A 24040-nucleotide genomic window follows, 5' to 3' on the forward strand; every position below is an offset into this window, starting at 1 on the left:
AGTAGTATCTAAGAGTATGCTAAAACTCTGGTAGCAAGGAGCAGCTGATACACAGAATCAATAAACAGGAAGCCAGCTCTTTCCACTCTATCCATGGCTTCACTGCTGGCAGAATCCTTCAGCATATGGTAGAGTGTGGAGTGAAATTCAGACTCTTCTTCCAGCTCTCCTGAAAAAGCTTCACTGGTTTCAGTGAGCTTGAGGGTTTGTACTTTCTCACCACTGAACATATAAAGAGACCAGTCGTTGTCTTTGGCAGAACCTGCTGTAAGATGTTCACTTACCTATGGCAGGAGAGAATGCTCTGTGAGGTGAAGCCTGTGCCACTGTCAGAGTACAAATTCTAATACTTGTGTCACATGCATTTAACCCTTGAGTGAGGAAGCCACTCCAGCTTTCAGCAGTGTGGGCTGTTACCTTTCTCCAGCCACATGTGGGAGTGTTTGGCTGGCTGGGAGAAGTTTTAACCACATGTTTTAGTTCACAGGTGAGACAAATCAATACTGAGGTTGCTTATTCCCTCCTTTTTAGTAGGGAGCAAAGGAGACACTACAGGTAGGAAGAAAGTCCCAGCTGTTCTTTAAAAAGCTGGCAGATTCCCGATTTTCAAGGGGCCTCTGAGGAGCATGAAGCTCTGGCTAAAGCCTCCCTTGGTGACTTCTCAGTCCCATTTCCTCAGCAAGTGTCTTTGCTGCTGGGACTTGTGTCCCCTGAGAGGTCTCTCAGGTGCAGTGTGAGACACTGAGCTGAGGCCACCATGGGTGAGTTAATTGTTTCTGACTGGGGCAGGGGTCAGTGCTGGGCTGGTCTGACTCCACAAACCTTGAACACAACTTGCTCTGGCCCTGCTTCTCCATTCCACTTGCTGTGAGCAAAAGCAAAAGCAGGTGCAAGCAGAGCCATCTGTTCATAGGCCTTCACTTCTGCCAGGGCAGCCTGCAGTGCACAAGGACAAACAGACAGAACAGATCTCACTCTATTTCCCTGTGTTACAGCAATGTCAGGGCCTGCTTTACTCAGTCCCTGGCTCAGCTAGCAGCACAGCAGGTCCCAGTGCAGCAAAGGGTGACCTGAATGAAAAACAGGCAAAAACCACCAGGAAACTCTCTGGCACTCACCTTCCTGGGCACAGGGACATACTTGGGAGAGTACTCTGCTGGGAAAATGTTCACTCCAGCTCTTTTCAAAGCTGCTCTGAGGGCAAAAGGACTCATCCATTTTCCTGTGATGTGGGAAAGCACCTCCTCCTTTTCCACCACTACTGAAGCCAACATACACTGATTATCCTGTTGTACAAACCAGTGAAAGCAACTTACTGGTCATGGAAGCTACTTTCTGCTTTAGGCTTCAAATGCTGATATCTTTGCTATGCTGGGTATTACCCACATCATCTGCTACCCTGGGCTGTGACCTTTCATTTACAGATCCTGAAGAAAGCCAGCTTTGTGTAGGAATTGAGAAATGACACTGGTGTACTGATTTGTACAGCAATGAACAGATGGATAATCACGTGTAGCTTGAACTTTGAGAAGAAACAAGGAATATTAGTACTAGGCTGTTAGAAATGCTTTAATTTCTCTTGGTAGAGCTGGGAGGGGAGAGGAGTAATTTTCAGGTCTCTAACAGGTGGAACAGGACTCATAGTAAATAATTGAAATTAAATAACCAGTGCAGTGCTTGGAAAGGAAGGGAGATTCAAATTGCTCTTGTGGAAGCATCCCACATTCTTAATCAGGGACACTGTAATAATTATGGGGGTGTTTTAAACTACAAATGTTTGATTAAAAAAAATTATTGACAGTACCTTAATCTGTATCTGAATGGTTGCAAAGACTGCAGTAACTGTGAAGAGTCCTTCATCCACACCAGCAGGGTGCAATTCCCAGGCCTGATAGGGCAGGTTCAGGTGAGCATCCTGGAGAAGGGCTACTGTATAAAAGGCACCCATCCCCAAGGTGATGCTCTTTTCTTCTGCTTCATAGGTTATGTTGCTGATGCCATGTAGTAGTTTGAAGGTAAAACAAATGAGAGGCTCCAAGTCAGAGGTACAATTTAAAAGAAAAAAAGGAAAGAAAGTAAACTAGAATAGATGCAATAATACAAAAGACCACTGACAGAGTCAGAATACAACCTGAGCGTAGTGATGGAAGCAGTCCAGATGAGGTGGTCTTCTTGAAGCAATGATCCTGTAGAAAGGTCTAGTAGCTCGGGTCCTCTGGGAATCCAGTGGGTAAGCGCCCCTCTGGTGTTCAGAGTCTCAGCTTATATCCAGGCTGGAATGCTTGGTTCCTCCCTCTGGGCGGAGCATCTCACAATGGGATGGTGAGTCATGTGATAAGGCCTGATGGGCCCATTAACAGGAGGTAGTCCAGGAGGGGGTTATCTGTGAGCTGTGTAGCAAAGGTGCTGATGGGCCCATTAACAGAAGATAAGCCAGAGTGGAGGAGGCAGGGAGCACTGCCTCACCTGGTTTCAACAGTTCATGAAGATGGTGATAGAATATACTTCAACCCAGGACATGCCATCAGTTCTCCACTGCTGGCCTGGACAAAGAGGATGGAAAGATACAATGATGTACATGGAAGGCTTCTGGCAGTAATGCTGAAGCAAAACAAAAGCAAAAAAAGTAATTAAAATATTAAAAAAAAAAAAAAAAAACCCCAAAAAAACAACAAATCAATTCACATTGAAGTTTCCAAACTCTTTCTGGGCTCTAACCTGGCCCTTATCTTTACAGCTGGATTGTAACAACAGTCCATCTCAGGTATAAATTCCACTACTGAAATTTAAAATAAATTTATGTCCTAAGTTTGTACCTGCAGGATCCCATCGGGCAACCACAGGCACTTGAAAATAAATCAGATTGTCAGGGAGCCTCAGGGTTATCTGTACTGCTGCCTGTGTGCCATCTTCAGCCTTGTTTGGGGAATATGGATACACCTCCAATCCAACATCCAGCAGCTTTAGCAAGAGAGGAAAAGGACAGATAAGGGGTTTATCAGAAAATGCAGGTTTTTGTCTTTGAGTTCATCTAACCACTGCAAAGTTTTTTAACGCACCATTTAAACTGGTTTGCTAATATTGCACATTTCCAACTACAACTTTGAAGGCAGTAGAAGAGTTGCTACCATGAGGCCTTGGAACCCTTCCTGTGCTGCTGAAGGCAGCCCCAAGGCAGGGCCATGGGCACAGCCATTTCCAGCAGATCCACAGCCTCAGAAACCAGGAGCAGCTGGGAGGCAAAAGCAGGTGTAACTGCACCCTGTCCCCACAGTGTCAGAGGGAAGGGGAGGTCACAGGGGCTGGGGATGAGCATCCAGGCTCTTCCCTGCCCACAGTCCTGCTCTCTGAGTTTGGCTCTTTGGGAATTTTGCTTACTAAAGGTTTCCAGCTTCACAGTGCAATTTGTGGGTAGGTCAGCACTAGAGGAAACCAGAACACAGTGACCACAGTCCTCCACCAGCCTGAAGAGCCTGGAGCTGCACCAGCAGTGATTTTTGGTAGCACCGTGCTTTTACCTTTCTCATATGAGAAGCTGATGATTTGCAAACCTTGCCTCGTTAGTTTGCTGCTCAGGAAGTCGTGTCCAGTGCATGTGACGGCGGTGACAAGCCCCAGGAGCAGCTCCTCAGGGGGCCCAGGGCAGCAGGGGCTGATCCCTCTCCTCTCTCACCTCCACCATGCTCCAGTCCCCGACGTCCTGGACCTGGGGCGGCAGCTGCAGGGCAGCGATGTGGTACACACCCCCCAGGGGCACCAGCTGCTGCAAATCAGCGACTTGTGGTGCCTCTCCTCTGCCTCCTGCCTCTTCCTGCAGCAGGGCATCCTCTTCTGAAAAACCCAGCAGACAGCAGGAGTTGACCCGGTGCCCAAACTCACCGACCTTTCCCACCCCTCTCGGCATTCACTCTGTGCTGGAAGTGCTTCACTGCAGCGTTCCAGCCCCATCTGCCGGTGCTCTTCAATAATCTCTGAAACGTGGGGAAAGGCAGAGAGCTGGGCAGGGAAAAGCACTTCTTGATATGGGGCCGAGCTTTTGGATCTGTGGCCAGTTCCAAATGATTTCTATAGGAATAAGGATTTACTGACAAAATGCGTCCATAATTATCCACAGAAGCGTTTCACAAGCACAATAATACAGTAGGTTCTGGACAAGTTTAGTAATATTGCATTGATATGAAAAGAAATAAGGCAAATGACATAATACATCAAAATAAATAAAAATAAGGCACCAAAAGGTTGGAGGTGAAAAACAATTATGAGGAGCAAGAGGGATTTCACATGTAATGCAATTTTCAAATGAGAAAGATAATTATGCATAGAAGAAAATAATTATGTATATATCGCATAAAAGAATGAACTTAAGGTTTAATTAATTGGAAAATGTTAGTAAAAGGCAGAAACACTGTGGACAAAAATGGCCATAAATGTTTTCTTTTAAAAAGTCAAACCAGCCCACATAAAACATCACAAGGGATGGAACAGTAGGAGAGAAGTTACTGTTGACAGGAATCAAGAAAAAAGTGTTCAATACTGTAAAAACAGCTACTGTAATTGTTATGGAATTTGTTTTGAGAGAAAGAGACCAAATCAAAAATGACAACTCTAAAATGCTGTAAAGTGGAGCTAAATTATGCCAATAGTTTGCAGTTGTTTTATTTAAGTCAGTACTACAAGAAAACTCACTCTAATTAAACCAAAGGATGACACCATAACACTGGAGAAATTTGTAACTCATGTGGGACAGACAGTTTTATTTCCTAGAATTAGGCCCTCTTTTAACAAGGTGTAAGAGCAGGTATCTCACTTTAAGCACCCATTTAGAGAATACTCAGTAACACCCCACACTACACCAATGCCTACCATGATATGCATTGGAATCATCATTTCCTGAGGAAGTAAATCTCCCCAGAGCCTGGCAGATTCATAAAGATTGTGTGTCTCACACATAAACATACATATAATAATACGCGTATCTATATGAAAATGAAAAACATGTACCTAAGCATAAATAATAAAAATAAGTGTGGAGAAAAATTGCATTTTTCTATCTGTCCTGTTATCTCTCCACATGTAACAATCATTAATAGAAATGTCAACAAAACCCAAGTGTTATCAAAACATCCCTATATTTATAAACTTTGCTCCATTCACGTGGAGCTACTGCAGTGTTTCCATGGATCATGGGATGACCTGCGTTGGGAGGGACCCTGAAGCCCAGTTTCACTGTCACAGGCTGGTGGCCCGGGAGCAGCGTGTCCCGGGATGCTCCCGCTCGGGCTCCGCTCCGTTCCTGCGCTCGGGGCAGGGGCAGGAGTTGTGTCCTCCCTTCCCTCCGGCGCTGCTGCTGCTCCCCCCGTCAGGCTGGAGTTCCGCGATCCCAATCTGCGCGCACGGACCCATCCAGCAGTGGGATGGGAGCACCAGGGAGAGACGAGGAGGAGAGGCAGAAACCCGGAGTGGGAGCAGAGAGGACACAGGAAGAAAAGGAAGGACATGATGGAGGATGGAGATGAAATAAAAAACAACTGGCATGGGCAGCACGACAGAGAGAGATTAAAAAAGAACAGGGCAGGGAACGGGGCAGAAGGATCCAATGAGAAACAATGGCACAGGGAGCAGGACAGAGCAGCAGGGAATAAAAAGGAACATGAGTGAGGCATGGAGAAGGACAAATAAAAAGACGGAGTGGTAAACACACAGGAAAGACAGAGGGATACAAAGAGGGGAACAAGGAGAAAGAAAATGACCACGGCAGGTGGGGGGGGGGGGGGGGGGGAAGATAGTCAAGACGCAGCACAGGGATGGAAAGAGAGGGATGGGCAGCAGGACAGAGGGTTATAAAGAGAAGAGTACAGTGAGGGAGAAGGACTGAGCAGCAGATGCAGACAGGTACAGGCAAAAGGACAGTGAGATGGACAAAGAAATACCGTCACGGTGCAGGACAAAGAAAAAAGGAAAGGAAGGAAGAAGGAAAGATAGATGTGGGCCTCTCCCCGCTCCAGCTGTGAAACACACCCTGGTGATTCCTGTGTATTATGCCCATCCTGTGAACTGCAGCCTGGTGTCTAAGCCTGGGCTAACCCAGCTTCACAGGACAGCATTTCAGGTCTTTTTAGAGGGATTCAGAAAGAAAATTAACTCTGCACCATTCAAGCAAATCCATGTGATCTTGAGGCAAAAGTTGGATCTTCTCTCCTGTAGAAACTGACACAAACTCACAACTCTGATAACACGGATACGTTCCAAATGTGCCCCACAAGGAAATGCAAAATGCTGTTTGTTTGTTTGTTTACAAAGAAAAATTAACTGGAATTAAAGACTAAAATGCTGTAAGATTCAAGAAGGTGGAAAGAATTAGAGCAAAAAAGAGTTGTTTATTGACTGAACTGGTGCCTATGGTTCATATGCTAAACAAATTAAACATGCTAAATCCCAATGGTAGAAGTTTACATTTCATAGAAACAAGCTGTTGAAAGCTAGGACTGAGAAGAATGTTCCAATGACTGAAGTTCCAAAGAGCACTCCTGTCTAATAAAGTATTTCTTGATACCATGCACCTGAAACACTGAAGCTCTGCAATAGGATTTTAAAAATCGGACTGAACCTGACTGAATAGAACGAAACCATTTTTGTTACCTGGTTTGAAGCACCTGTAGGAAAAAAACAGCCTAGATAAGGCAGAGCACACTTGTTTTAATTCTTAATGTAGCCACCACACAGAAGATCTGTTTGAAAATGCACTTGCTTCCAGATGGCATAGGATTGTTGGAATGAAAGGCTGAAGTTTTTTTACAAATGCCTGCAACTCATAGACTAAGTATGAAAAAGCCCATAACTCATAGGCTAAGTATCAAAATTACTTACGTAGTATCAGAAAGATGCATTTAATCATAGTCAAAATACATGAGTGTTTGCTTTTCCATCCATTTGGGGCATGTGGAAAGAGCCTTCAGGGCCCAAAAGCTGGCAAGGCTGTGAGCACACAAATGCCACGACCACACCCTGGCTCCCTAGGAGAAAGATGACTGGAGGTGTTCCATGCTGGTTGTAGGGAAGGTGCTCCGTTTCAGGACTGCAAGACTCAGAGAGAGAAGAGAGAAAACTGGCATTCTGAGCAGACAGCAAAATGCTTGAGTTTGTGCCAAGCACATCCTGGAACTGGTGGGATCTACTGATTTGAGGCTCTCTTTTGAAAGAGACAACCGCAGGAGAAGAACTGGACACACTCGGTGACGGCTCTTCCCTGCTCCCCTGCATCTTCCTGCATCCATACATTGAGCCTGGACCAAGTTCATTTGCAGAGAAGGAGAAGATGGAACTTCATACAAGATCCCGCAGAAAGAATCTTCTGTCATTTCGTCACCCAGCTGGTGATGTGCGAGGTGCTGGATGTTCCGATGGAAAGCCCAGTGTTTTGCCAAAAAGAACAAAGACTCCAGCTCCTTGAATCTGACAGCTAACTACAGGTCAGCAGAACAGAATGTGGATCCCAGGGAGATGGACTGGCTCTGTGCACTGGTCAGGCACTGGAATTGCTCATAATCACTTCTCCTCTTCCTAACTGCAGACAACTGAACACCAAGGAGTAAATCCTTTCTTCTCAATTTCAACATCCTCCTTCCTACAGTCCACAAACTGCTGCATCTGAACAGTCAGCCCAAAGAACATGAAAGATGCAGGCCTGGTTTTAGAGGATGAAGTAATAACAGCTATTTTGTTATTCTTCAGTTGAAGGTACTGCCCTACTCTGGAAGGGCAGTACAAAATACAGGGGACAAAAATACCCAAACTGAAACACAAACAAACATGAAGACATCCATATTACAGAATTCTGCCATCGGAAACATTTCTCTCCTCTCTGCCACCTGCTTTATGTCCTCCAGCATGGAGTTCATCACTGTTTCTCTGTCATTTGCCACATCCCAAGGGTCCCATACCCAATACTTCCCTCCCTCCCTCAGTTGGACTTGATGATCCATGTGGGTCCCTTCCAGCTGGGAATATTCTGTTCCATGATTCCCGCACAGGGTCAGTGGACAAGAAGAAGCTGTGCTGCAAACAGGATTTTCTACACTCCTGGGAATGATGAGATAAACTTGTAATGGGAAGGAAACACAGGATAAACCAGATGGCTGGTTAGATCTAAACAGTGAATAATAACCTGAATTGCTTAGCTGAGGGGAAAGGTTTCACTTCTTGTGAGAAACTCCTTTGAAATGACCCTATTTTGTGTCAAAAATACACACCCTTTTAAGCATTATATGGTTTTGTGGAGCAGATTTGGGCAAGGGACTTAGGAGGAGTCTGGTCCTGTGAGGGACTGGTTTGACTGCTCCCACCTGCTCTCCAAAACTGGCTGAATTTGGAAGGGTCATGGAATCATAGAATGGTTTGGGTTGGAAGGGACTTTAATGATCCCTGTGGCCCCTCCTGGGGTAAAGCCATGCACAGAGATGGGGGAGGAGACACTCCACTGCCTTGCAGCTTCTCCTTATTTGTTTGGATCATGACAACATGTTTTACTTTATCTATAAATATCCCTGTGGCACAGGGAATAATGGACTGGATGATTATTTTTCAGATGGTCTCACGTTCCTGGGTGAGGTGATCCCCTGGCATCATTGGGAGAGGGAAGAAAATGGGATCTGCAAGCCCACACATCATTGGGCAAGTGACCTTAAAATAATTCCATGTCCCTCCCTGCTCTCAGGACAAAGCAGGAAGAGCCAATTCCCTGCATTTTGTTGTGATTCCCAGGTTGAGACACAGCACCCTTCAAAATCCACATCCTGCAAAAAAACTTTCAGGCACACAGGAGTCAGTGGCTTTTCTTTTCTGCCTTTTTGCCCCTCAGCCTTTCCTTCATTTTTCTTCAGAAAAAAAAATGTTTTTTCTTTTCAGTGGGAAAGGGATTTGAGGATTAAGAAACTGAAAACTTTGCTGCTGTTCCTTATTATTTTGGGGTTCTGTTTGTTGGGGTTTTTTTGTTTTGTTTTTTTAAATTTCTCACACATGTTTCCCCACAAAGAGCTGTGCAGGGCAGGCATTTGAAGTCACCACTGCTGTTCCAGATACCTTGTGTTTTTCCAAGGCCTTTGGAAGGGGCAGCCTGACCAGGCAACCAGTGGACCATGCCATGATGATCCACTGGCTGCCATTGGCTGCCATTAATTTGTGCAGGGGAAGTGATCTGGCTCCTAAGGCAAGACAGGCAGAATCACCTTGACCACGCCATGGAACTCCTTGGCTGCGTTCCCCCCCAGCCCCGTGACATTCCTGCAGGGTGGGACAGAGGTGACAGCTGGAGCTGCAGAGCTGGGAGCTGAAGGTAGGGTGGAGGGGCAGAGTCCTGTGCAGGACCAAGATGTGTGCAAGGAGATGTCCTGTCCCTGCACCTGGGACACCCTCTGGACATACAGGGATGCTGAGGAGGAGCTGCTCTTGCAGGGATCAGCGGGGTACAGAGCAACTGGATGAACTCCCTGAGCAGACTCCTGTGGGTGGTGTTACCCCACAGAATCCTGTTGAAGCAGTGAGGAGAGCTGGGTTCTGGAGCGGAAAAGAACAAGCCAAATTAGCCAGGTGCATAGCACAGGTGTGCAGCAGCTTTGTGCTGACCAAAGGAACTCAGGGCACACATGCCAAACCCTTTTATTGGGGGAAAGAACAGAAGGTGAGCCAATAGGGGGAAACAAGTAAATGCCTCAGGGTGGCTGAGATCACACCTCTAGACCTCCAGCTGGGACACAAACCTGCATCCAGCACTGAGTCATCCGTGCCTGAGAGAAAGCCTTGGTGTCCAAAATTTGGAAGCTAACAGCTCCAAATCAAAGATGTCTCTATGCCTGAAATGTCTCAGATGTCCTCAAGGCCCCAGGGGGGCAGGAGGGGTCTCCACTGTTATTTTTACAGATTAGTGGAGCATGTAAGAGCACCTCTGGGCTCAGTAACCATGACAGCTGCGAGCACTGGCTTCTGCTCCTGACATGCTGGCAGCCACTCCAGGGAGAGCACTGGGAAGCCCCTTTGGAGCCGTCATGGTTCACAGCCTGGCATGTTGCGAGGCTGCTCCAGGTCAGCTCCTGTTTGCTTGAACTCCCTGCTCTTGTGGAAGTTGCCTCCCAGGTGTCTGCAGCTCCCCGTGGGGCGAAGAGAAGGGGCTGGCAGCAGGAAACTCGAGTGTGAGGGTAGCTGCTGGGGCCAGCTCCCGGATCCTGCACCCTGCCCTTGGCAAAGCCTCACCTCCCTGCGGGTCTCTGTGCCGTTGTTTATTCTGCTGCTCTCATGGTTACCTGTGCAGCAGCAGCACCGTGGTTTTTGGATGTTTCTCCCTCCCCAGGGGTGCTGGCAGGGCCATTTCCAGCTGCAGGAGCTGGAAATGTGGTGTGGCTGTGCCCTGGGCAGGAGCACCAGTCCCGGGCAGCAAGCAGTGCTGGGCCACAGCGCTGGCCCCAGAGCTGAACAGAGCAGAAGGGCTGCAAAACAGAGGAGAGGCTTTGCCCGGAACCTGTGGTGTTTCTGGTTGGAGAAGAGCAGTTCTGGAAGTGTTTAGGGTGCAGGGAGGACAGGAGGAGGATGTACCAGGAGAGACCAGCCTGGCCGTGCTGCAGCTGCCTGCTATCCACACCGGGGGTGTTCCCAGCTCAGCCACTCTGGAAGGAGCTGGAGCTGCCTTTTTTAGGTGCCTTTACTCACAGAGTACAAGGGCTGGAAAGAGGCTGGCACAGGGGCTCTGCTCTCAGCAAGGGATGGCTTCAGGGGGGAGATCTGGGCTGTCAGGGCTGATGCATTGCAGGGAAGACCCCACTGTCGCTGCTCCCAGGGCCCGGTCGTTCATCAGAGACAAAATTGGAGCTGTGGCCCCTGCTCATCCTGGCATTTGCCACCTTAGACTCATCCGATGGAAACCTGGGGAGGGGTGTGAGTTTCCGTGCTTCCCTTGGAAACGGAAACCACACCTTGGGAAAGATTCTTTGGACTTCATCTGTTCATGGCATTCACACCACCCCCAAAACACTACTACCACTGTGCGCAGCTCTGCTGTTTTGACTTCACTTAATTTTAGGTTCATTTTATTCTGGTTAACCTACTCCAGATCGGCTGTTATTTTCTCTCTGGAGCCAGAGAAAGCAAAACTGTGCGGAGCTGATGGAGGCTCCCGACTGCCACGGCTTTCAGAGGAGCCGCCTGCGGTGGGCGAGCGCTGGGCATCTTCAGGGGAAACGTGGTCACTGCAGTGTCACAGGGCAGGGCATGGCCACGGGTCCCCTCAGCAGGAGTCTCCTCCAGCAGCCCGAAGACTGCACCCGCTCCAGGCTCTTCAGCCGGGAAAATTAAATGCCTGTCTTTCTTGTTTGCGCTTCTCGGTCGTGGCAGTGTGATTAATCCCTAATCCTACTCCACTGCTGTAGGCAAGGGTGTTTTTTCTCCTCCTCTGGGCTCAAGGCAGCCCTGCCTCCTGGCAGGTGAGTGAGCACACGCCTTATGCACTGGTAAGGACTAAGAGCCCGCAGCGCTGCCGTGTTTACCGACTCCATGGCTACTACGGAAAACCGCTCCGGTTTTCCTGCCCGCTCCTCCTTCTTTATCGCTTAGGGGTGGCTAACGATGAATGATTAGAGGTAACGGCAAACATTACACCCGCGCTACCAATTCTGTTTTTCAAATGGAAATCAAACAAAATTAAACCCGACACAATGCCCAGGAAGGACGTTGGGGCTGTTGAAAGACCATTAAGCCTTAAGGAGAGGATGAGTTGCAGAAAACGTTCCATAATTAACTCAGCCACCCACAGCCTGCTGGAAAACCTCAGTAAACATCGGCAGTTCCGTGTGTGAACAAAAGGACTCTATTTCACCGGTTAAAAACTCACTCCAAAGTTGGTAAGTGCTGTGTGCTGGCATCGGTTGTCTCAGGGGGAATGAAAATCGTCCGTGGACCTGTTTCTCCCTGGTGTTTTGGTGGGTTTGTTGATCCTGCTCTCATGCCCCATCTCAGAGTGGAATAAATTTCCCTGGGGATGAGTAGTTTCTGCTTTGCGTAAGTGCTGTGGGATTTTTGGCTCATACAGCACCTCCAGCACCTGGCAAGGTCAGTGCTTAAGCATCTGCTAATCCTTGAGATTTGGGCTCTGGCCTCTGGCTCAGGAGTCTGGAGCTCTGCCCAGTCAGACCAATGCGGACCAAAGTGGGACTAAGGAGTGATGCCACCAATAAGAAAACCAGACAGGTCTGCTGGAATTCACGCAAACATGGAACCCCTTGCAACACACGAAGTAGAAAAATACCTCTGTTTAATAATATTGCTGTGATCTGACTGACGAGTACGCAATATATCCACGCCTATTCCTCTACTTGAGGATTTTTGTCTCTTTCACAAGCTCGTTTTGGTGGCTCAGAAATCTCAGCACACGCTACTTTCAAACTGGTATAGGTTTCATATCAAAATGGTTTGCCTCTTTCAAGAGGAAACATTAAAATGAAAATGTCCAACTCCCCAGAGCTCCAGCACTCAGACTAGACCATCTTCTTTCTTGCATTAGCACCTTGGAAGAGCAGCCCTGCGTCGATAATGAGCCAGGCTTGTTTTTTGAAAATCGACTTTCGCATCTACGTTTATAGTCCTAAAAGTATTTTACTTCCAAATAGCCTCCGAGTAAAGAGTAATTCACATCTGAAGAGTCATCAAGGGCTGTAATACAGCAAATATCCTTAAGGACCAAAGGAGGAACAAAAAGCTTACAATGACCTTTATTTGTGTAGGAACAGAGTGGTCAGTTGGGTTTAGGGTGTCCTCACTACCTTATTTACCTCCACACCCCACGGTGGGTTAAGCGTGAAGCACAGAGCATTTCGTCTCATGCTGCACCAGAGCTGTGAATTGCTGCAGCTGCTTCCCTTCCTGCAGGAAAACTCCACTTACGGAGTAACATCAGTATCACAAGAAACAAATGTTTAAAGATAAATGTAAACAGAGGGGTGGGGGCAGTCAAACACCGGTCATTTGCAACTTGATCCCGGTACCCGAATTAGAACCACCTGATTTTTGGGAACTGCAAGCTCCTACTGACCACAGCGTTACAGGTCTGGGCTCTTATTAGTAGCTACGACATTTGTCCATTGCTGTAATTGGTGGAGTCACTTCGGGATTTTCCAGTGATTCAGGGCTTTCTGGCATTTCTTTCAAACTGGGGTTCTGGCAGGAAGAAGTGACTTTTAATGAGGATTGAAACTAAAGGGGAAAATGGTGAGGTGAATTAAAAATACCCAAATTTTTACAAATTTGACATTTTCTGTGCAAACATTTTCCCTCCAACTCAAAACAAATATTCCTTTTGAAACAGCATTTGAATTTTGAATATGGTCAAATCTATTTAAATGTGATAGAAATTAAAATGATTTGATACAATCAGCAAGACACTTTACAATATGATCCAACCCAATTTGGCAGTAATGATTAATTCAATACTCTCTAACTTTGGGCTTGGGCCAGGGAAAGCTTTTGCAAACTCAGGCTCCTACGGAAAGGGACAAACAAGTACTTCATTTCCATGTACTCTAATGTTTCCTGGTCTCCCGGCTGCCAGCTGTAGTTGCAGGGGAGTTGCCCTTAGGGATTCTTGGAATGGGGAAAAAGCTGAAGTAGAGACCTGCTTGGCCATTATTGTGCAGAGCAGAGGGCTGCTGGCCTTTTTCTGTGATAGAACACCTCACTTTGCGTTTAAATTATGTAACAGCCGTCCCGCTTTCTCTCTGAAGGTACCACGCAGTTCTAATTTCCCTCAGTGTTGCAATTTCCCTCACATCACATCTCCATTATTAATCCACTTGCTGGACATGACGTTTATTATCACACTTGACTCAACTGGCAAAATGTATCAGAGTACGTAAGCCAGTGCTGGTGCACGATGATCAATAAATATTATAATGTCCTAATGCCTCAAAAAGGATTTATCTGTTTCTGGCAACTTCATTTTTTTAAAACAAAAGCTCTTGGTAGAAGCTCAGGAACTTCATTCCAAGGTGTGAGTTTCTGCTAGCAAAGCCACTCACTAGTTTTATTCTTCTTTCCTCTCATACAAACTTGATCAAAAAACCCTGGGAATGGGAACACGCTTCAGTGTCAATCCCATTGTGTTTGATTAGGAATACCACGGCACAAAAAAGGCAGGTGTTTTAAGAGTCTCAGTCTGGCTCCTGGCAGGAGAACACCAGACAAGTGTTGCTGGCTGCATCTCAAGAGAGTTTGATCTGCTTTTCCAAAGAGAGGGAAAAATTCTGTTTGGCTAAAACCAAAGTCAGAAGAGGCAGAGAGACAACAGCTGAGGCTGAAAAGCGTGAGGGAGGAGAGCAGATGTGAGCATCCTTCAGACCAGCCAGAGACACCACCTGCAGCACCCCAGGACGAGCCACTCCCTGACATGACCCCGTAAGGAGCTGCTGGATGAAAAGGCAGGAGCAGTGCTGTACCAGACCCCCTGTGCTTGCAGGAGACTGCCCTCAGGCGGGAACAAACAGCCCCAAGGGCGAAATCGTGCCCTTGGTTAAACCCATGTACCACGCTGGGCCTTGCAGCTCCGTGCACATCTGGGCTGAACCTGTCTTCCAAAGGAAATGGTACGTAAAACATCTGGGAGACTGAACCTGCGAGGGCACAGTGACCTTCCTTCCGGTAGGCAGGCAGCCCTTCGGCATGTCCCCGCTGCCCTGCCATGTCCCCAGCCCTCTCTCCTGACGCAGGACGGTGCAATCTAATCGCCTGGTGCCAGCCTCGCTGTGCCCTTCTCCCTTCCCACCTTTCCTGAGCCCTTCACTTGTGCCAAGGCTGGAAGACCAGTGCCGTGATTACGCTGCCTTCACAGGAGTAAATTCTGTGGGAGCTTTTGCCAGCCGCAGGGCTCAGTCCTGACCAGCAGCTCGCTGGCTTATTTGAAGCAGTGGCGAGGACGAGCCACCTGTACTGACACAGCAACCCTTCCCCAGCGGCTTTCCCCTCCCAGGTCACACTGGAGTCGCCTCACCGGCTGACTGATGGCATAGAGAACTGTTCATCAAACCAAATCCGGACCAAAAGCTTGGAAACTGTTTTATTCAGGTGATTTGCAGCTCTCAAACTAGCTCAGCGGTGATGATGCTACTGCTCTGATGGGTGGTTTGGAGGGTGATTTACATCTTGTTAGGCTCCCCACGGGGACTCGGGGTAGATTATTTGCTTCCCACACCCCGATTTGGCTGCCTGAGACCCCGCATACCGCAGCCCGGACCTGTGAGTGGGGCTGGCTGGCATCCTTGGAGTACTGCCCCACCTTCAAGCTTCAGGAACGGATGGTAAAACAGCCCGGAGGCACGCGTGTGATCTGAATTCTGCTGGTTGGATTCATCTCCATGTCCAGAGACTAAGATTTTGCCATCCCTGCTGTAGCAGCCTCAGGGGACATAAATGCTGGCTCTAGCACTCTTCTGGAGAGATCTCCGGGCTCCAGACCCTCCTTCCCAACTTTGTCACCTTCACAAGGGGTGTCTACATGTGGCAGTGCTGCAGGTACTGCGCTTGCTCTACGAGTCCCCGTGATCCAGCTGCTGGCTCCTGAATGTTCCCATGGGCTTCACAAACCCCATCCTGCCTCCTGCTGTATCCGAGGGTTGCTCTCACCCAGGGACCACACAATGAATAGCATCCAAGCAGGGTGATCCAAGGAGGATGCGCATTGACACTTTCAGTAATAGCAACTCTCTCATTAATTTAAATTCTGCTCAGCTGCACAGTCAAAAATATCTTGAAATCTCTTTTAACTTAAAATTTGATTAAGATCTGTCTGATTAAAAAGAAAATCTTACAAATTCTTGGTGGGGAGAAGCAATTTCAGATTACTTGACTGCAGGGAAAGCGTTTTTGTTTGCAGCAGTGTCAGTGTTTCTGTGGTGGAAAGGTTTATCACAGGTACAACATTTGTAAAACATTAGTAACACATCAATATCGTGGGAGTCAAAACACGGGGCTGAAAGGCATCTTTAAGAACTCGTGTTTAACTCTTGCTCCAGGTAAGATTACCTCCGTCTAAACCTTATTGTCTTGATTATCACCTAACCTGCTTCGCAAAATCTCTGGTGATTTTCCAATGTAATTTACTCCACCCTACAGCAGTCAACGGTGCTTTTCTAAATGAAAGCCCAAATTTCCTTCCTTGTTCATGCTCATTAAGAACTTGTTAAGCAATCATTGCCAGAAATCATTTAACAGAAAAGTTCCTCCTGCTTGAGAGTACGCTTGAAACTTGCTTTGCAACACGTCTGCAGCTCACGGGCTGCCTTTTTTTTATTATTATTTTTTATTTGTTTGTTTGGTGGGGGCGGTGGGGTCTGTTTGTTTGGTTTTTTAACTAAAATTTTCAGTTTCCCATCTTTAGTGACTTGCGTCCGCTTTGTAAATAGTCTCCCTTGGCGTCAACAGGTGCGGGAAGCTTCCGCCTTCCCCTGCTCCTCCTCCTGTCCCTAATTAGCGGCCCCTGTGAGGTCGGGATGTCTCTGGGCAGGGTGGGTCACTCCTGTCACGCATCGCCACCCGAGCGAGACAACAGAGGTACAATTTGCGCTGGGACGGCTCAGGTTACCCGGCCGCGGGGTAGAGCACAAACTCCTGGAAGTGGCAAGGCGAGAGCGAGGTGGGGGGATAAAAATCCTTGGGGCAATTTTGAGTGGTACCGTGGGAATTAAAAACCCCAAAGCGCCCGGCCGAAAGCGGCAGTGCCGGGCGTGGGGCCGTTCCGCTGGGCGCTGCCGCCGCTCCGGGGCTCGGGGAGGGGACAGGTCCCTCCCGAGGAGTCTCCGCGACCCGACCCGACGTGACCTGACCTGAGGCGTGGGCCCGGGAGGGGCATCTCGGTGCCGTCCGGCGGTGGGAGCGGCGGGATCTGCGCTGGCGCCGGGGCTGCGGACGGAGCCGCTCTGGGCCGAGGTGAGCCCGGCGCTGCGGGGCTGGGCAGGACCGGGGCTGGGCGGCTTTGCCCCCGTGTCCCTCTCGGGGAAGGGGGTATTTTTGCACGGGGGAGGTGCGGATGGAGCGGCCGTGCTGCCGGAGCGGCAGCGGGACCCCGGCAGCGCCGGGCCGGCTCCGTGCGGCCGCCGGGGCTCTGCGGGGCCGCTCTCAGCGCTCCCTCCCGGAGGGGCGGCGGCGTTTCGGCCGTGGGGTGGGCAGGGCAGCCCCTCTCGGGCCCCCCGCACCTCTGTGAGGTTTGTGCGGCGCGGACAGTGTTGTCGGGGGCAGTGGTGAAGGGGCGAGTGAGGACGGCAGCTCACACGCCGTGCCCGCCTGTGCCGCAGGCTGCCGGGGCTCCATCCTGCCCGAGGAGCACTGGGGGGACCCCGGAGGGGCCGGGAGGATGGCAGCGGTGGGAGGACGAAGAAGCAGGGGTCAGCTGGGAGGGAGGAAAGCGGAATTCAGCTCTGCCAGCGGTGACTAAGAGGTCTGTTTTGGCTGAGAAGGTGGAAAGACATCAGAACGAGTGAGCGGGGAGGGTGCAGTTGGCTGCCGTGTTCCCGGGCAGACGTGCTCTGAAGAACGTCGGAGTCTGGACAGGGGTAAGGTCTGAGGAAGAAAGATGAAGATTCACAATAGAACTGTAGGAGGTGGGGAAAAGATCACCTACTAAAGAGGCATAAAAAATATTACAGAACTCTTGTAGCTGTAGTAACCTATAACTATTAATGCTGCGGAAAGAAGACAAGTTTAGAAACTTTGGCTAAAAATGAACCATCCTGGTTAAGTGAACATGTTGCTTTCTAATGTGTGAGAGGTTTCTCAGAATAGACTAGATGTTTCTTAACTCTGAAGAAACCGGTGGCTTTGCACTATTATCCATGGGATTTGTTGCAGTAGAAGCCAGAGGAGAAAATCTCAAGAAACTCAAATACACCTGCGTTTGGGTTTTGTAGCATTCCCAGCAGCATCTCGAGTCAGTGGCTCTGTAGGAGGAAGCACTACTGGTGAGGCACATGTGAATGTCCTTCTCTTGTTCATGTGCCCTGTGTGGCAACACACAAATGCCATTACTCTTGAAGGAAGAAGTGTATGAAGTTGAGGGAAAAGTAGTCTGCCTGCCAGGTTTAGCTTTAGGTGTGCAGTTCAGGGAGCAGCTGTCCCTGTGCCTCAAGGTTTCCTTCTCGTGGGATTTCTACTCTTGAGACATTTGCTCTCTCCATCCAGTGGTGGCTCTAATAAAGTTTTTCCTGTTCAGGGGCACCATTGTGCCAGGTTACCATGCGCTGAAGTTTAGTGACACCAGAAGGGTGCAGCCTCCCAGATGCCTGCTGTAGAATCTTTCTGTGCCAATATTTGCATCTATCTCACTGGCGCCTGTGCCACAAAGAAGAACATTCAAACCTTCGGCAGAAGGAGCCTTTTGCTGCTTCAGCAAGACTGGTCACAACCGGTTCAGAGGAGCACCAAGGAAGAGCCTGAGGAGGGAGGGAGGGAGGGAGTGGGGCCACTTCCTTTAGCAGCAATCAGCCATCACCTTGGTTTTTTAATCAGCAGATACTTTGGCGCAAGGTGCTTATGGAGTAATTCTTCCATTTTACTTTAATTTCGTTTGGTCTCTAGTATGGAGAGAAGCCTCTGTGCTGGTCACAGTCACCGTAAGAAAACATGCAGATATGCATGTTCCCGGTGTAGAGGTGAGACCAGAGGAGCAGGATACCCACGTGCTGGATGTGTTTTGGTGTCAGTGCCCTGGTGGTTTGGATCATGCTAACAGTACGTGATGGCATGAGAAACTGGGGACACCCCTCTTGTCTTTACTGGCAGCCCCTCAGTAAATCATCATAGCTGTGCCGTTACTCAGCTCCCTAAGGTTTGCACTTCCCAGGTTTGTCAAAACCTTGGACTCTGTCTTCTGCCTTTGTGGTTCCTTTCTCTGCTCTCATCGGGGGGTGTGTTTCACTCCTGATCAAATTAACACTAAAACTCCTCAAGTTGCTGGGTTGTTCAGGTTCCAGAACTGCTTCACAGATCTTTTTTTGGGTGGTACTTTCACTGGGAAACAGGTGCTATGCTATCAGCTCACTACTTGTAATTCATTTCTTTGCTGTCTTTACTGACTTTTACAATTATCTTAAACCAGGGCTGGGAACTTGGCCCAACAGCTTAAATGAGGTCTGGTGGAACTTCAGAATGTGACATTGTGAACCAGCCACTCCCCTGTCAGCAAAGGATTAAGTACAGTCTTGTTGTTTAGGTTCTTGTCTTAGAAAGGAAAATGTTCACGTTCTTTCAATTGCGTAACATCTCCTGTCTAATACAAGGTTAATGTCTCCCAGTCTTCAGTAAGTTCAGCCTTTCAGTTGTGCTGTCATACAGGAAGGTACTTCATCAATACTCATAGGGGGAAAGTTGTGAGACAGAAAAAGAACCCCTGGAATCCTTGGAAGAAATTTAGACATCAACTTGACTATAATTTCAAATCAGAGGTGACCCTTCCTGCTTCAGTTCTAAGTGACCTGCTCCTTGGTCTGTAAGAAACCTGTTCCATAGCAGCAAAATAAACAGAGGTCCCCTAAATCCATGTGTATTCTGCTGTTAGACCGTCTTTCCTTGTAGTTAGCAGTGATACTGTGAATTAACAGAATTTTCTCACATCCTGATCAGGTGGAGTTCGGGCTTCTGTATTCCCATGGTCTCCTCGGATGTGCCACCAAAAGGCAGCTCCTTTTCTAGCCACGTGCCAGTATTCTCTTGAGCTGTGAGGGTTAAAACAGTGTTTAGTCTTAAATTTTATACCCCAGCACACAAGAGCCTGCATGGCTCCCTAAAGAAATGCAGTAACAGGAAACTACTGTTTGGGTGCTGTTGGTGGCATGTAGCTGTATCAGTTTCCTAGCTGTCCACTGCTAGCATCTGTTCTTTTGTCTCTTTGCCCTTTCCAGCAGCTTTACACAGCCAAAATCTGCCATCCCTTTCATATTAAGTATTGATGAGGGGTTTGTGTAGTTGCTTCCTTAAAACTAAAAGCTGTGAGGTACAAAGTTAAAGAAGACCCAAAAGATGGTCTACGCAAAAAAAGTGTTGGGAAACTTTTCTTGACAGGATGCTGAGAATGATTCTCCTGTGCTCTTATGGGTGGAAAGCATGATACCAGAGGTTTCTCCACTGTTGTGAAATTTCATCTTCTGTCCTGCCTCACAGCTCAGGGTTCGTGGGTTGTTGTTCAGGAGCCTCTGATTCCTGAAGCCGTCCTTCAATAGCTGCTGCTCCCCAATGTCTCCAGTGCTGGGCTCAAGGGCTGTGGCATAGTGGGGAGGAAGGTGTTGAGCAGAACAACATGTTGGGGAATTATGCAACTGCCGTGAGGAAGTGAGGGGGCCACAGCCTGTCCTGAAGGGGATAGATGAAGGTTCAAAAAAAAGAAAATGAGGGGTGGGCTTCAGGTTACTGCAGGCCTTTGTGAGCTGGGAGGCAGGTTACAGCTCCCACATCACTGGCATGCTGTGTTCTGCAGCAGGGAGGGCTGGCCAGCTGCACCTGCTGCTGGGGCTTTGCTGCTCTGCTGTTGTGTCTGACAGGTACAAGTAAATCCTACCTCTCCATTCATAAAATAGGCACAGAAATCTGAGGAAGGGATCAAATAGGCACAGAAATCTGAGGAAGGCATCAAGCTGTAGTGTTTTGTTTGTGTTTATGAACCTCCATTTAAGAAACACTCAAGATCTTATGAGATCCTTGCAAGGACACGCAGAATCTTGCATTTCAACAACTAGTCTTAAGACTGGCAACAGCGTTTTGTAAAGTTAAAAAAATTAATCTTCCTGGGGCTTTTTGGGTAATCCCAGGTATCCCTGAATAGTGAGGAGCAGATGTCAACAGAGGGTCCTCTTGCCCCACACCTTGGTGGCCTGGCCCCAGTGGGGGCAGCTCATACCTGCTGAGCTCCCCTGAGGCCTCTGGGATAGCTGCAGGGCAGAAATGACACTTCCCTGCCAGCCCCCTATTTGAGTAAAATCACAGAATAAGCTGAGTCAGAAGGAACCCACAAGGATCAAGTCCAACCCCTGGCCCTGGACAGGACATCCCAACAATTCCACGCTGTGCCTGAGAGTGCTGTCCGAATGGTCCTTGAACTCTCTCAGGCTTGTGCTGTGACCAAATCCCTGGGGAGCTTGTTCAGTGCCCCAGCATCCTCTGGGTGAAGAACCTTTTCCCAAAACCCACCCTCTAACCCTGCCCTGGTACCGCTCCAACTGTTCTCTCAAGTAGTTCAGCCCTGTGTTCATTTGAGCAGGCAGTCATGATTTCAGTGTGAAAAATCTCAGCTCTTGATCACGCAGGTGAATTCTCTGTGTGAGTGCCATGTGGAGCATGAACAGTATGGAATTTTAAAAGGATGCATTCAGAGAGATCACCAGTTATCCTGATATGCCCTGTTGAGCTAAGTCCAAATGGGATATTCTCATGAAGTGTGCAGAAGTGAACAGACCAATTGCATTAGCTCTTGGTGTTCCATACATATTGGTATCGGGCTATTGGTATTCCATGTTCCATATGTTTTGGTATTCCTCAATGAAAAGGAAACTATAATTTAGGTGCAGCCTGTGTAAAAAGTCAAGGCATTTGAAATGTGGTAAGGACAGTACCTGGTACAGCCTTGGGATTGTACCTTGCAGCCCCACAATGCCCCCTTAGGCTGTGATTGTGGGAATGGCTGCACACAGACTAACCTGCAGCTGCCCCCATGCAGTCTGTAGCACTGGGACAGGACCAAAGAAGAACAGATCCAAACACAAGTCCTGAGCCCATCTCTCTGCTGCAGACTTCCTCATTCCCAGTATTTCTAGAAACCAGTCTTTATCACAGCTCTCCACAGCACATGGTAGCAATTCAGTGTATCAGGTCCTATTTCTGCTCTTGGTAAACATGCTGGACTGGAAAGAGCAAAGGGATAAAAGCAGAAGGTGAAATGCAGGGCAGTTTTGTCTGTGGTCGTTGGAAGAAAAGAGCCCACACACTGCTTTGACAATTTGAGCAGTCTGTAGTTCTAGGAGGGTTTTTTCTAATTTGTTCCTGAAAGCTTTGCAATCTTGAATTTTCCATTGTGCTCAAAAGGAAGAAAATGCCTGTCTGTAGCTTCTCTGAAACACAGTAAGTGGGAACTCATTTATGTAAACTTTCAACAGCCTTTTTTTTTTCTTTTAATTTCACTTAAGGGTGCCTTAACACCAAATCTATTTGCTGGGGATTACACCCACTGGTTATTTCTAAACTGCCTTAGCTCTAGATCCAAGATTAGTATGTTTAATTTTGGTGTACCAAATGTTATTTAAAAGTCTGCCTTGACAATTGTGCTTTAATTCTAGTGTGCGATTTCAAGATTTTGTGTATTTTCTTGTGATTTAATGTTTCCATTGGCTTTTAAAGGAAAAGCTTAAAAACAAAACAAAAAAAAAAAATCTTGGTTTTCTGGGAAAAACAGAATCAAGGGCGAAATCTGTTGGCAGGTAGGAATGGAATAATGGATTTGACCTTCTCCATGAAGCAGCAGCAAAAAGACTCTGGATCTTTTCTGTACATCCTGGACTCAGTATCAAGGACCATATTTAACAAAGCATTTAAACCCATGTAGTAGTTTGAAGGCAAAACAAATGAGAGGCTCCAAGTCAGAGGTACAATTTAAAAGAAAAAAAAGGAAAGAAAGTAAACTAGAATAGATGCAATAATACAAAAGACCACTGACAGAGTCAGAATACAACCTGAGCGTAGTGATGGAAGCAGTCCAGATGAGGTGGTCTTCTTGAAGCAGTGATCTTGTAGAAATGTCTGGTAGCTCGGGTCCTCTGGGAATCCAGTGGATAAGCACCCCTCTGGTGTTGAGAGTCTCAGCTTATATCCAGGCTGGAATGCTTGGTTCTTCCCTCTGGGCGGAGCATCTCACAATGGGATGGTGAGTCATGTGATAAGGCCTGATGGGCCCATTAACAGGAGGTAGCCCAGGAGGGGGTTATCTGTGAGCTGTGTAGCAAAGGGGCTGATGGGCCCATTAACAGAAGATAAGCCAGAGTGGAGGAGGCAGGGAGCACTGCCTCACCTGGTTTCAACAGTTCATGAAGATGGTGATAGAATATACTTCAACCCAGGACAACCCAGTATTTCACCTGACCTGTGCAGAAATGCCCTAAACTTGTCTTATATCACCGGGAGTGGGTTGAAGCATGTCTACCTCTGGAAACTCTGGGATGGATGTTTTGTGCCTTGCTGAGCCGGATGCACATTGCTGCAGCTTGGGGTAACCAACCGTTGGGGCTGGAATGGGATGGAGCTCTGGCAGCGTGTGAGAGCTGCTTTGTGCCTGTTGGGATTGCTGCTGGGATGTGGCACACCGTCTTGCACAGCAAGTGCCACACAAAAGGGACTTTTAAAAAACAAACAAGTTTATTCCTTGCACTGTGTGCTACAGGAAAAGCACTTGACAGGTCAGTCCCTGGCCCCATGGGAAGCACAACCTGGGTTCGCTGAGGGAGGACCTGGCTCTTGTCTCTGGTTGCTGTGATAGCTCTTGGCTCCCAGGTCACCTCTGTGTTGTCCCAGCAAAGTCCTAAAGCACCTTTTTCTGACAGGGTCAGGAAACTTAATAATGTTTGCTTTGCTTTTTAAGCAGTCACAAAGTACTGCTAAGGTAAAAACAGGAGTGTATTTCAAACAAACATAGCTGCATGTTTGCATTGGTGTGGCAGTCATTCCTGTGCTCATCCTGGTCTTTCCTCTTGCTTTGTTTCCTCCATTGAAACTGCTGGATGGAGCTTCAGGGGTGCATCACCATCAGCTGTTGTGTAGCTTCTGATAAGACTTTATCAGGCACGATGGGAAAGAAATGGAGCTTTTGCTCTGGCTTCAGAGGTGTTTGCAGTGCCCCAGAGGACCCTGTGGTTTCCCTGTTGCTTTCATCACTGTTGCTGAAACAGCTGCTGGAACCTGCTTTGCCTATTTACTGCCGGAGATCGTGCTGTATTTCTCTCCTTTTAAGCCGTGGAATGTCTTTTTAAAAAACCAAACT

General features: G+C 48.0%; 2 protein-coding genes across 2 annotated transcripts in view; one reads left to right on the forward strand and one right to left on the reverse strand.

Moving 5' to 3' along the window:
* Nucleotides 1-8: 8 nt before the first annotated feature.
* Nucleotides 9-17337, reverse strand: LOC136290339 (dynein axonemal intermediate chain 7-like). Its single transcript, XM_066184683.1, has 8 exons — nt 17223-17337; nt 3674-3831; nt 2817-2961; nt 2526-2543; nt 1805-2001; nt 1119-1286; nt 823-936; nt 9-284 (listed from the first exon to the last, which is right to left on the reverse strand). The coding sequence occupies exons 1-8, from the start codon at nt 17335-17337 to the stop codon at nt 9-11; spliced, it is 1191 nt and encodes a 396-aa protein (XP_066040780.1).
* The window catches only part of LOC136289685 (lactosylceramide 4-alpha-galactosyltransferase-like), a 23015-nt gene continuing 13195 nt past the window's right edge, over nt 14221-24040 (forward strand). Inside the window, exon 1 of the mRNA XM_066183717.1 lies at nt 14221-16663. The gene's annotated coding sequence lies outside the window, so the exon portion shown is untranslated. The remainder of the gene's footprint in view (nt 16664-24040) is intronic.

Source organism: Chamaea fasciata, unplaced genomic scaffold, assembly GCF_029207755.1.
Source record: "Chamaea fasciata isolate MVZ Bird 193981 ecotype frontalis unplaced genomic scaffold, bChaFas1.0.hap1 SCAF_5, whole genome shotgun sequence".
Lineage (NCBI taxonomy): Eukaryota > Metazoa > Chordata > Aves > Passeriformes > Sylviidae > Chamaea > Chamaea fasciata.

What these genes read in the sequence shown, in the direction of transcription:
- LOC136290339 (XM_066184683.1), bottom strand. Translation starts at nt 17,337, where the DNA reads ATGGAGCCCCGGCAGCCTGCGGCACAGGCGGGCACGGCGTGTGAGCTG. An exon ending in CCATTCAGATACAGATTAAG is followed by an intron (nt 1,287 to 1,804) that starts GTACTGTCAATA and finishes TTTGTACAACAG; the next exon opens with GATAATCAGTGTATGTTGGC. An exon ending in ATGTCCCTGTGCCCAGGAAG is followed by an intron (nt 937 to 1,118) that starts GTGAGTGCCAGA and finishes TGTGCACTGCAG; the next exon opens with GCTGCCCTGGCAGAAGTGAA.